This window comes from Solea solea, chromosome 8 (assembly GCF_958295425.1).
Source record: "Solea solea chromosome 8, fSolSol10.1, whole genome shotgun sequence".
Lineage (NCBI taxonomy): Eukaryota > Metazoa > Chordata > Actinopteri > Pleuronectiformes > Soleidae > Solea > Solea solea.
The window spans coordinates 13,188,261-13,201,253 of NC_081141.1; the positions used below are offsets into that span (position 1 = coordinate 13,188,261).

General features: G+C 41.4%; 1 protein-coding gene across 10 annotated transcripts in view; it reads left to right on the forward strand.

Moving 5' to 3' along the window:
• Positions 1 to 12,993, forward strand: part of slc4a4a (solute carrier family 4 member 4a) — a 48,774-nt gene that overhangs the window by 10,347 nt on the left and 25,434 nt on the right. For 5 of the 10 annotated variants that reach the window (XR_009241115.1, XM_058635759.1, XM_058635757.1 and 2 more), the window contains 5 exons: positions 306 to 470; positions 6,725 to 6,860; positions 8,499 to 8,659; positions 10,598 to 10,777; positions 12,185 to 12,280. Coding sequence is in view for 9 of the 10 variants with exons in the window: in XM_058635759.1 (XP_058491742.1) it covers positions 306 to 470; positions 6,725 to 6,860; positions 8,499 to 8,659; positions 10,598 to 10,777; positions 12,185 to 12,280 (738 nt within the window). In the remaining variant the exon portion in view is untranslated. The remainder of the gene's footprint in view (positions 1 to 305; positions 471 to 6,724; positions 6,861 to 8,498; positions 8,660 to 10,597; positions 10,778 to 12,184; positions 12,281 to 12,993) is intronic. The other 5 variants (XM_058635761.1, XM_058635765.1, XM_058635764.1 and 2 more) reach the window with 2 other exon arrangements.

The window sequence follows — 12,993 nt, forward strand, 5'->3', positions numbered from 1 at the left end:
GCAACATGCTACTTTCTCTGTCCAAATATTTGTTTTGACAGTGAACCGAAACCTTGACCCCGGCTGCGTTACGCTGTCTTTGACATGTTGGGGGTGCCACGGGAGAATGTTCTCCGCGGAACAGATGTGAATAGTGGTTATTTACTGTAACTCACTTCCTTTTGTGGTCACATCATGTAGTTGTTACGTGTTATTATGCCCTTACCTAACAGGGATGATATGCTTGTATCTTTCATTTTCAGGTGCTTCATTTGCATCATAGCGGAGTACCTCATCTGCTGTTTGTTGTTCTGTTATTTTTGCAGGTCACCACACTATTTACATCGGCGTGCACGTGCCCAAGAGTTACCGGCGTCGGAGGCGTCACCGTCGGAAAACCGGCCACAAGGACAGGAAGGAGAGGTCAACGGAGGGCACCCTTGACAAGTCGGACAACGATGAGACCAGCAACAGCATCCTCAAACCTCTCAGTAAGTTCTGATGGATTCCACGTCAAGGCCGATTAAGATTCACGTCGTTCTTAAAAAGAACCCCTGCCAGTCTCCGTGACCCCACAAAGTTGCTGAGTCCACTCAGTGGACAGAAATAACCTCGCGTGTCGAGTCCATTTTGACACAGCAGAGTGAACTTTCATTGGAAGTAACGGCTGTTCACATAAAACCGTGTACAAGTGTGTGCCTTTCTGTGTCCTTTGTCCTTGGTTGTGGACATAAGTGTATCTGTCTTTGTGTGCGTGCTGGTGTGCCAGCATGTATTCTTGGTTGGCTGGAGCCTCTTCTGTCCCATGGAGTGAAAAAGTGAGATGTGGCCTTAGGCCTGAGAGAGAGTGAGAGGACAGTGGATGGAAGGTCACTTTTGGAGATTGGGAGTTAAAGTTAAATCTAACGTGTTTTCCTCGGCTGTGTTCAAGTTGAGGTTTGAAACAGTGTCAGACTGATCTATGCAGTTTTATATTAACATTCTATCAATCCAAGGCCTAAAGATGTCTCGTGTAGGGTCGCATTGGGGATGTAAAGTTTCTTTTTAATACATTTTTATGAATACATCCCTTAAACAATTGAAACAATTTCCCCTTGGGGGTGAATAAAGTATTTCTATTCTATTAAAATCCAACCTATAATGGCTACGTTTCTCTGCATGTGTGTGAAAGGTAGAGACTACGATTGCCCATTCCTGAAAAACCCCAGTGTAGTCACGCTTTGATGAAGTAACACCTGAAACCCTGCATGCCGTGTGTTTGGAACAACACTGGTAATTCTCCATTCATGGAAAACGCCACTATGTTGGCAGGGGAACGTGTGCGGTGACGTTTTGTCAACACCGCACTCATCTGCTGGTTCATATGGGAGGAAGCGCGTAAATGCTGTTTATGCTACGCCGAGTTTCTCTGCTTGGAATTAGTGAAGTGTGCGGCCGACATGGCGAAACAGCACAAACATAGACCGAGCGCACTTGTTGTGGTGTTGTCGTGTGCCAAATGGTCAATTAGTTTTACACGTTTTAAAATGATTCATTGAAAAGTTATTGTTTCAACCATGAATGTAAGTCAAGACATAAACATATGCTTTAAGCTGCAAAACCTGTGGTTCTTTCTAACAAAGCCAAGGCTTCACACTCTGTACAACATGCAAATATGTCATTTACATGCTCGGTGGATAGTTGTTGATAGAGTTGACAGAAATTCCACATTTACTTATCATTATCTTGCTTTTCAGAGTCAAAATAATCATATAAGCTGCATTTAATGCACGTGGCTAACTTGTGCTGACATGATTAGGTTCTTGTACCTTCTGTGGTGTCAGAGCAATGTTTTCACAGCTAAAATCAAACGTGGAAGAATCTGTGAGAGTGGACAGACATGCAGTATAACGTCCTGCTGTTCCTCACTGCTCTCCTCCATGACACTCTCACTGGGAATCGGAGGCGGCCCCAGGGGAAGACCCTCGTCCGTCTGTCGTAGCGACTGAAATCGTCTTTTTGTTTGCTTAGATGAACACTGCAGGACCTGTGAACACATCTCCTGGTTTGCATGCGTGTCCACTACACAGATATCTGACCCCTGCTTATTTTGATGAGCTTGTTTTTTCCCCCCCTTCTCTTTTTCTTTTCCCAAAGTCAGAGGGAGACCAAGTTAAGTTCACTTTTATGCCTGAATTTCAATGTAATGTCACTTCTCGTAAGAAAAGAATACTTAGACTTTCATAGTTGATGCAAAAGTGGAGGTATGTCAGCTTTTTCCTCTAAATGTATAGATTTTATGTTTGAAAGAGAGAAAAAAAAATATTTTCAAAAGCAATCATACAATTCTAGATATACGATGCCTGGTGCTAAATATCTGAAAGTCAGTCATTTCCAAGTTTGCGGTGAAAACGTATGACTTAACAATGATACTGGTATTTGTTCTAAATCTAAATGCAACAACTTGACCTTTGACAGAAGGAAGTTACAAAACAAACCCATTTACCTTCACATTCTCATGTTGAATGTGGTCATCAGAAGGAAACCGAGTCAGATTAAGACTCAAACATAAGGCTGTACACTTTTTATTCTTTATTCTTTTTATTCTTCTTTAAAGGTCCAGTGTTTTAAATTTAAGAGGAGGTTATTGGCAGAGATTGAATATACTCCCCTAAGTGTGTTTGTATAAGAGTGAAATCGCTTTAAAATTAAAAAAGATTGAGCTTTTTTTTATTCTAGAATTTATTTTATATAGGCAAGGGGGTTTGTTCTACAGAGGCCTCCATCTCAAAGTGCGCAGAATCTTCCTCTGCAATATGAGGAGAAACAACATATGTCCTGGTTGGGAAAGGGAGGAGTGAGCAGAGGGGTCCTCACTCTGCAGTCTCACCCTTAGATGTCACTAAATCTCACAAACTTGGCCTTTAGACAGTACCTGCAGACAGTAGAGTGCATCGTCTCATGTATACATCTTCCCCTTGCAGCTGGGATTTGTTACATTTTCATCACAACATGCCCTCCTCAGCTGTAACAACAAAATACCAGAGCTCCCTGTTCTGGGTATGAATGCTTTGCTCTCAATGGCTCGCCCTCAGGGTTTCACTCTACAAATCCCCAATCACAGCCTGTGTGCGAGCTTGCCCTGCATACTGAATGGAGAGTGTTTCCCGATTCCCCACTCGTCCTCTCCTCTTGTCTTCGAATGAGGTGCTGCGGCGCGCTCTGCGTTATCGCTGCATGTACGGCCGCAGACAATGACCGTGCCATTGGATCCCATGTTGCCTTTTACAGTGCTGTGTTTTTTTTTGAAAAAGGTCAGAGGAGAAGGAGAAGGTATTTGTGTAGGATGCATGTCAAGAGTGGGACTAAACAGGCCTTTAGTGGCAGTCATACTAAGCTTTCTACTGGGCAGCGGGCATTCTTCCTCCATCCACTATCCCATGAGCCTCTGCTGCTGGGACAAAGTCCTCTTTGTGTGCCCATGGCTCTTGGCTAGAGCACACACAGCTTTGAAATTGCGTTTGAACGATGGGATTTTCATTTCCATCCCTCCTTTTGGTGCTTGCTCTCACCCCCTTTGCTTTCGCTCTGCCCCGAGTCTCACCCTTCCTAGCCCTCCTCACCCTCACTCCCACCTTCTCTCTTAGCAACTACTTGAGTGGGACAGTATTGCATTGACACCAACACTGTGCTTGTTTTCAAGTCTCTCCTGGAAAGCAGCAGTTTATCATGAAGAATTAGAAAATCTCTGTTGGACACATCTTGAGAAGACACTTTTTTTTTGTGTCGCCTGCTGTGTCAGTGAATTCATTTTTTTCTTCTTTAAAGGTCCAGTGTTTTAAATTTAAGAGGAGGTTATTGGCAGAGATTTAATAAACTCCCCTAAGTGTGTTTGTATATGAGTGAAATCGCTTTCAAATGAAAAAAGATTTAGCTTTTTTTTTATTCTAGAATTTATTTTATATAGGCAGAGGCCTCCATCTCAAAGTGTGCAGAATCTTCCTCTGCAATATGAGGAGAAACAACATACGTCCTGGTTGAGAAAGGGAGGAGCGAGCAGAGGAGTCCTCACTCTGCAGTCTCACCCTTAGATGTCACTAAATCTCACAAACTGGGCCTTTAAGGATAACAATTCTGAGCACCTCTTCAAAATGATCAATATGGTTTTTAGAAACTAAAAATCTGTTAACACTGGGCGTTCCTTAACTATTGTTTTTCTGTAGAATAATTCTAGAATCATTAAATAATACAATATTCCATTCTGCTCGTGAGAAAGAAAGCCCAACTTCTCCTTCTTTTCTTACTTGTGTGCATGAAATGAGCCCGAGGCTCTGACCCTCACCTTGCACGGCTGTCTGCATTGTTTGCACATCATTTTGGCCGTATAGCAGGTATTTAGCGCTTGTTTTAACTGTTTACTGTAATCAGTGTAAATCACTAAGTGTCAGCTGAATGTGTGAAACGCACATGTAAATTACTTCAGCTAAAGTGTTATTAAACAGGTCGCGGAGACTTAAGCTAGTTGCAGCTTGTGGGAGTGTGTGTGTGTGTGTGTGTGAACTGTGTGAAGGCAGACACTTTATCCTCCACCTAGTAATCTTATAGCTGCTTGTCTGGTGTGTTTCTCTACCTGTTGTTATTGTGCTGTGGAAAAAAAAGGGGGGGACAAGACGCAATGAGGTGAAACTTAAGGCTTTCATTTACAGTTTTACTAATGACCAAGTGAATGAATGAGTCAGTGCGGTGGGTGGCAATTTAGTTAAAACATCTCCTGCAAAGGAAAAGAAACAGAACTGAACAAGATTGTTGTCGCTCCCCTGTGCTTTTACTTCCACACCTTCATTAGAAAAGGTCTGCTTACAAATGTTAATGATGGCAAAGATAAAAATAGATTTATTTTGTTACTCTTAATATAAGATAACCATTTGCACCACCAGAGCATGCAGGGTTTTTTTAGACTGCTATGATCAAGATTAAAAGGGGGAAATCTCTGAATAATTATATTTTGACGTATTGAATGTCATCAGTATTACAGCAAGCTGTTATGTAATAGTAGATTAGACCTCCAACACACACACACACACACACACACACAGCCTAAACAAGGCATTAGCCCCGACCTCAACCATAACCAGTCAATGCCTTACCTTAAGATTAACCTAACCACATTTCAAAACGTAACCCTAAATTAATTAAGAGGAGTACAGGTCTCAACAAAGTCAAAGTCACTGGTTTCCATGACTTCAGAGGACATTACTTGACCACTAACCTTAACCATAATTCCTACTGGCCTAATCCTAATCCTAACCCTGACCCTAACCTCAGCCTAACTTTAAAACTTGTCCTCACCTTAATATGTAGTAATTTAGGGACTTGATTTGTGTCCCCATAATGTGACTGTGTAAGGATTTAGGTCCCCACAACATAAGGAATGCCAGGTGTGTACATACACACACACACACACACACTGGTCTTTCTGCATTTTTAAGGACCCTCAATAACATAATGCATTACTCAGCTCTGACAGTAACCATAACAACAGTTTGCTCGTTGAGCCTTGGTCTGCTGTTGAATTTCCGACATATCATGAGTGAGTGAGTCACCGTGTCTTGACTGGTATAGTCGGAAAAAAACACACACGTGTGTACTCAATGACAATAAACATCACTACATTGCATTTATAGTAGGTTTCCAAGAACTAGCATGTTATGTGTATGTATGATGAGCCATGGATGGACATGGATGCAGGTGCAGGAACAGCTTCCACGTTGATCTCCATCGCGCAGCGTGAGCACGTGACACGAGGAGTTTACAGTATCTACACAGTAGCAGCCTGATTCCCGGAGCAGAGGTGCCATTGTTTTCGTGAATGTGAGCTTTACTGTGAATAAGCGTCTGATGGTGGTCATGTATGGTTGTTTGTTGATGACATAATCTCTGTGTGTGGTTTGCAGCTTCATTAAAAAAAAAAGAAAAAGGGGGGGGGGGGTAATCGTTTGTCTGTTCTCATTCAAAGTTCAAATCTTTTTACTTTGGATGCGGCGACTTATCATGACGTCGACCGCTCGCATCGTGACCTGAACACTATAATAATATAATTCATCCGCGGCTCTTATTGAAATTCTGTTTGGCTGTTTAGTGTTGCTCTCTAAATATTCAAATGAGAAGAACAAGGGTGAAGGAAAGCCAAGCCTCTGCTGAAGAATAGGCCAGTTTGTGAACCATTTCCTAATTGTTAATGAGGGGCTCCAGGGCAGCTTGCCAAGGTGGCAGGGCCAATGGCGAAGGCATGTTTGAACAGTGAAGGGGGAGGCACTTGCTGCGGGGACCTTGTCACTGAGGGGACCCCTAAACCCCATCGGCCCCCTCCTACCTGGTTCGCAGAGTGTTGGAGAAGGCAGCTGAGAGTGGCTGTCACTTCTACCTAAGACTTTAATGAGGGTTTAGCTGCCGCTTATGGACTCTGGTCCCTTTCTGACTGGCTAACTGAGGAGCAAACCCTGGTTCAGTTGATTGGGACACTACAGGGGGGTCAGCAAGTCTTAAAAGATGTCCAACAACAATAATAATCAAGAGGAGAGGAAGGAAAAGGAAGAGGACTCAAACGAGAAAGAAGAGGAGGTCATGGTGAAAATCCCACCACCTCCACCTCCTCCTGAGATCAACGGGAAGGGTCCAGCCGAGGAGGACAAGTCATTACCCAAAACAATGCCCAATGGCCACCAGAGTCAGCCTATGAACCGCAGTATTTTTCCTCTCTCCACAGTCTCACCGGCAGCAGAGAGGATCCGCTTCATCCTTGGGGAGGAGGACGATGGCCCGGCTCCCCCTCAACTCTTCACAGAGTTGGATGAGCTGCTGTCAGTGGATGGACAGGAGATGGAGTGGAAGGAGACGGCCAGGTAAGAATCTCAGTGTCACACGTCCTCCAGTCACTCACTATGAATTAAAAATTAAACATATACAGTTGACTTGTATGTCACGTACACAGCAAAATTCTTATTATTATTTTTTAAACAGCCCAGAGCCTGGGAAATGGCTGAACAAACATCTGTAAACTTCTGCTCCTTGTTTGTCAAGCACTAGGGGCATTTACTGTGTGCACTGCACTTGGAGCAGCATTTACAAAGAACTCACACAGTTCCACAGGTTTCTCCTGTGTGGCCCACTATGGGATGGGATAGGACAGAGATGGGTTGATTGTTTATACATCATTAGTGTCGGATGAGTGAAGCGCTCTCAGGGGGAAACTAGATCCTGACGCTGCTGTTTGAGGCTCAGGATGAGGTGACTCGTTCTCCTATCCTCTCACCAATTGTACCGCAGAAAGACGTTACAGTAGATTTGGTGATACCTTTTGAATGATTTGCAGAGGAACTGTCAGCTGTCACAAAGTCTCCCTTTATTTGTGCCTCCAGCACCAATAATCCAACGTTTTAATCCACTTTCTGTCTTCTAAATTATGCGGGAATCACATGAACACGTGCAATTATTACTCAATGAAGGGCACAATTCTCCAGCTTTGCCTTGAATTAACATGGCAAAATTCACATGGAGATGCTAGAGCTTTACAGTTCCACAGAAACCAACCATTTATAACCTTATTTTAACCTAAATACATGACAGGAAAAATATACATGATTTATGGTATTTAAAACTATTGACATGACCTATGAGTTTTATATACTGAGGAGGTTCAGCAAGCTTCAGTAGGCAGAAATACAACATTGTGAACAAATGCATTAACAAAGACGAAAAGTGAAAAGAATTTTAGTGATGATTGAAAAAGAAGAAAATATTTTCTTTTTGTACAAGGGGAGATTTCTCTGCAAAGTAAGTAAATCAATACAAGATGAGCTGCAGACTTGTTTAAAGTGTCTCTTATATTTAACTCTGCAAGAGTAACAGGTCATAACAAGGTGAAATAAGTCAATCTGGCATCCACAACGTCAAACTTCGAAATCTGCAAATAACTGCAGAGATTAAGATGCGGTGCAATGTTTCGCCAAGTGCACTCAGGGGGACTCGCACCGAATAAAAGGTCTCACAAGTGCTGTGTAGTGCTGGCTGTACGCCGAGTGCAATTTGGCAGCCAAACTGGACAAATAAAACCCTGCTATAGAAACAACTGCTCAGTACCAGTTCACTTTGTCATCCATCTGACTCTGAGGAAGCAGGGATGAGGAGGGTTTAAAATATGCATGAAGAAAGTAACAACAATAATAATAATAATATTTATTTAAAATAAAAAATGTACCTCAACAATGAACAAAAGAAAGTAATAGATTCACAACAGTGAAATTAATCAATAATTAAACAACATAAATAAATAAAGTGAAACTTTTGATGTGCATTTACTATTAGTCTCCCTGTTTGCTCCACATGACAGATGTGTTATTAGTCTTTTTTCATGTGAGAGTTAGGATATTCTGACGTCAGTGTATTCTGTGACTTCCTGTTTTTATAATCTGAATTATGTGAGCGGTTTCCAATTAATCCAATTTCTCACTTTGTTTTTTTTTTCTTGGTAATTCCTCCAGGTGGATTAAGTTTGAGGAGAAGGTAGAGAAAGGAGGTGAACGCTGGAGTAAACCTCACGTGGCGACGCTGTCCTTACACAGTCTGTTTGAACTGCGGACGTGCATCGAGAAAGGCACCATCATGCTGGACATGGAAGCGTCCACTCTTCCTCAGGTTGTTGGTAAGTTGCCCTCAGATCAACACATGACTTGGCATTAAGTCCAGACACCGCTAATCTGCAACTGGCAAATGTGTTTTTTAGAAGGAACGGTTACGTTCACCAGATTCAAAGACCAAAGAAGATTCTTCTAGTGATGGTCAACAGTCACAAAGACAAAAAACACTGGTTCTATGGCAACTATGTGGCGTGTTTTTGTAAAACTCTTCCTTCCTGTTAAAATGCAGCACCAGATGTTTCCTGCAAATCTTTACAATGGTAAAATCATACTAGCCTTGAAATTAACTTTGACAAGCATAATTTAATCAAAGTTTCTAGTCACCTTAAAGCTGGAGTAGGCACCTCCTCTAGGTTCTGTTTACATCCTGTTGACCAATCACAGAGCAGTTCAGACAGAGAGATGTCGCTCCTATTGGCTCCACCCTCACTTTAATACAATTGCATTGTGCTGCAGAGCAGTGCAAAAAATGGAATCCCAATCGAACATGCGCTAATCCGGTGGGAAGAGCACAGAAGCAGAGGGTCGAGATCTCAAAACGTTCAACACTAAACTGATTTTTAGCGATCTTGCCTACAGCTTAACATGGTCATGATGATGTACACGATGTTTTGTACTGTAATTGTGTTTTACACATCAGGGAGTGCCAAAGAAATGTCGTTGTTACGACAATAAAGCCTGTCCTATCCTATATCCTGTTGGAGAACGTGTCATCGTCAATGCAGCGTCGACATATACAGTAAATCTTTGATATCAGAAATCAGTCAAGTGAATGAAGACATTTTACTTCACGGGAGAAGTATTCTTTCCATTGTCCATTTGTGTGTCTGTGATAGCAGGTCCTGTCTGCCACTTCAGTTTGATCTGATGTACACTATACTGCAGAGTTGTGTTTCTATGTGTCGAATGCACATCACACAATTCCTCTCTGCTATTTTCAAAAGTAGGCCAAAGGCCAAAGCTTAGGTTCACGTTGAGCCTCAAACAGGTTGGGCATAAACGTCCTCATTTGAGGACAGCCAGCGCTCTTCGGTTGCTTTTAGATTATCACGTCATGCCCTCCAATCGGATGTCACCACCCCACTGCTTTGTGTGCGTGAGGGCGCAGGAGGAAGAGTTACCACTCGGTGATTCATGTGAAGTAATTGCCTGTGCTGCATGGGCCGCACAGGCCGAGCGGAGCGGGGCCTCTTGCTTTGGGGCCGGCTGACTTGACGGATGGGCCATTAACGCCGCTGCCCTCCACAAGAGGGGAGAAACTCCCCTGAAGCTGTGATCCATCAGCATTCACTTTTCTGACCCTCTTTTTAAAAATAGGCTGGACCTTTTGATTGAGTCATTTCACGATGCCATGAGCACATAAGCACACAGGAGCATCGCTGTGTGGGACACTAATTGAGTCTGAAGAGACTGCTTATGGTGACTTAATTATTTTCAGTGAGTGTGGCGCTGGTGTAAAATTCTCACTGAAGAGGGTTGACCCAAAATACAACAAATTTAAAAATAGAGCAGGATTGGCTTGACGACTGTGCAAGTTGATTCCTTCCTCTTAAAGCCTTTAATCACATTCTTTTAAATTAAATTAAATTAAATTAAATTAAATTAAATTAAATTAAATTAAATTAAATTAAATTAAATTAAATTAAATTAAATTAAATTAAATAGTTTCCTGTTAATACTCCTCGGAATTTTTAAAGTTTTTTTGGTCTCACATAGATTGATAGAAGTACAGAAGAGCATTAGGGCCACATGTAAAACAATTCTAAGATTAAAGTCGGAATTCTGAGATTATTCTGAGAAAAATACTACTGGCTTTTCTTAAAGACTAAAAACGTATATTTCATCAAAGAGAAAAGAACACTAACTACTTGTTACTGGGCAGAATAATGAAATGTTTCACATCAAATGTCACTCTTCATCGTTTCTCCTCTCTTTGCTCTCAGACATGATCACTGACAACCAGATTGAGATCGGGCAGCTGAAAGCCGAACTGAAGGACAAAGTGATGTACACGTTGCTACGGAAACATCGCAAACAGACCAAGAAGTCCAACCTGCGCTCTCTGGCTGACATCGGCAAGACGGTCTCCAGTGCAAGTAGGCTGTTTTCCAACCAGGAAAACGGTAATACTGATGCCAGTTTGGTGCAGTCTTCATTTCTTTGTCAATTATTTAAGGAAAATGTTTTAATAACTTTACAAACATTTTTATGTTAGATTAGATTAAGATCCTTTATGGATCCTCATGGGGGAAATACAGATGTTACAGTTCAGTAAAATAGAATAAATGAATAAATAAATAGAAGCAATAGTGTTTAAGTAAGAGTAATGTTATTGGTTTATTGTACGATATATTATCATCATACTGTAGTATTAGTGTTGATATTTACCACTACTACTACTTCTAATGAGATCCTTTTTAGGTTATAGTTAACAATAAAGGACACTGCTGCCCTCCACTGCATTAACCCAATAACATGCATTTGGACTAACTACAAAAGAAATACAGTATTATTATTAACAGATGAGGAAAAACAACATTCCTTGAGTTTCAAGCTCTTAACGTGAATAATCTTTGTGCTACTGTCATTTAACCAGTGACTGTGTCGATGTGTTTTGCTAACAATAATGTGAATGTGTACTCACTGTGCTTGCTGCACTAACTGAGATGTAATGTGATCAGAAGTTTGTCAGAAGGGGACATTTGATCCCAGAGTGAGGAAAGTCCATGGAAAATCATAAAACCGGTGATAGGATTTTAAGATGTGACTAATAGAGTGTATATCACTCAGAATCTGAATATGATTATATATGTTCACACATGTCTCACCTCATGCTACTTTGAATTTTGTTGGAAAATGCTACTGTGATTCTTTCAAAATTGCAAAAATATCTTAATTCAGATTCATGCACATTCAAAATTCGCTGTTATTGGCTTTTGAATATAATTTTAAGTCATTTATTTGATTAATGTATGATCCATCTGGTGTGATTTGCCTAAAGGCCTCGCTCATGTTCCTTCTGTTACAAAAATCCTTTGTTTTTTGAAATACGAAGAAACAGCTAATAATTATGTGACTTAGTGCAACAGCAGCAAACAGTGAGCTTTATAGATGGGTCTTTGGAGGGTTATTTATCCGCTGCTGTCACATTACTGAATGTGATTTATAACTTCTATAAACCCCTTGTGCGTGGGGTCACCATGTAACAGCCAGAGCGTCGTCTCAAGGACAGTACTGAGATAAAAATACACTGATAATCAATAACCGATCCCATTGTCGGGATAAAGTATGTCTACTCATGTGGTAAAATACATTGTGACTCATGTTTTTCTGTCCAACAACCCATGATCTCTGTGTTTCACGACACTCCTGCTCCTCACTCCACTCTTTCTCTGCACAGCTTGTACTATTCCAGATAAATCCAGATTAACAAATCTCATGCTATGGCCTTTAACCCCTGTCTGCCTGCTGTCTAATTTTTCTGCTTGCCTTTTCTTTCTGCTTCCCTGGATGGGGTCTGTTAATAAAAGCTCGTAGTCCTCTTGAGAACTCTCTGACTTGCCTGTCGGGTCGCATTTCAATGGAGGACTTGCAGAGCCAGAGGAGTACCAGCATGGACTGGCTTAGTAAGTTCACTAAACACAGTCTACATTCACACTGCAGAACACGGACGAGTCCTGAATCACTGCTGCTGTATCTAAGGCCGCGTATGAACATGTACATCCTCAAGAATTGTTCACATCTGGCATTGAAACTCATCCTGGATGAGTCTCCCGTGGCCACTTGTGAAATCTTTGGTAGCTTGTGTATTTTTGACTAAGTGGTTGACAAAGTGATTTTGACATACTATGGACTCAGATTCCAGCTGCAGTTTGAATGTAGTCAGAATAACATATATGTTTTCTAGAGTATTGATAGAAATAGTAATAGGCAGTAGTGTCATAGTTTTTAGTTTTAGTTTTAAATGTATCTCCCACATCCCAATACTCCCCAAATATTCCCTTTTATTTGATTTTAATCCAGTCCTCTATAGCTATATTTAAATGATTGACCCTTAAATAAAGGGTTAAAAAAAAATCCTTTGACTGGCTGCATCATACTGACTAATGTTATTACCGTCAGTGCTCGGGGGGGCAGATGAATGAAAGGCTGCAGTGGCATCAGAATTTGCACAAGTCTAACATAATGCGTCGAATATAATGCGTCGAGCTGAAACCAAACGTCAGACTGATGTTCACCTGCTTCACATCAGGAAAACACTTGATCAAAGACTGATGTGAAAGACAGACACTGAGATGATAATTTTGGCTCTATTTAGGATCCAGATTTTCATTTACAA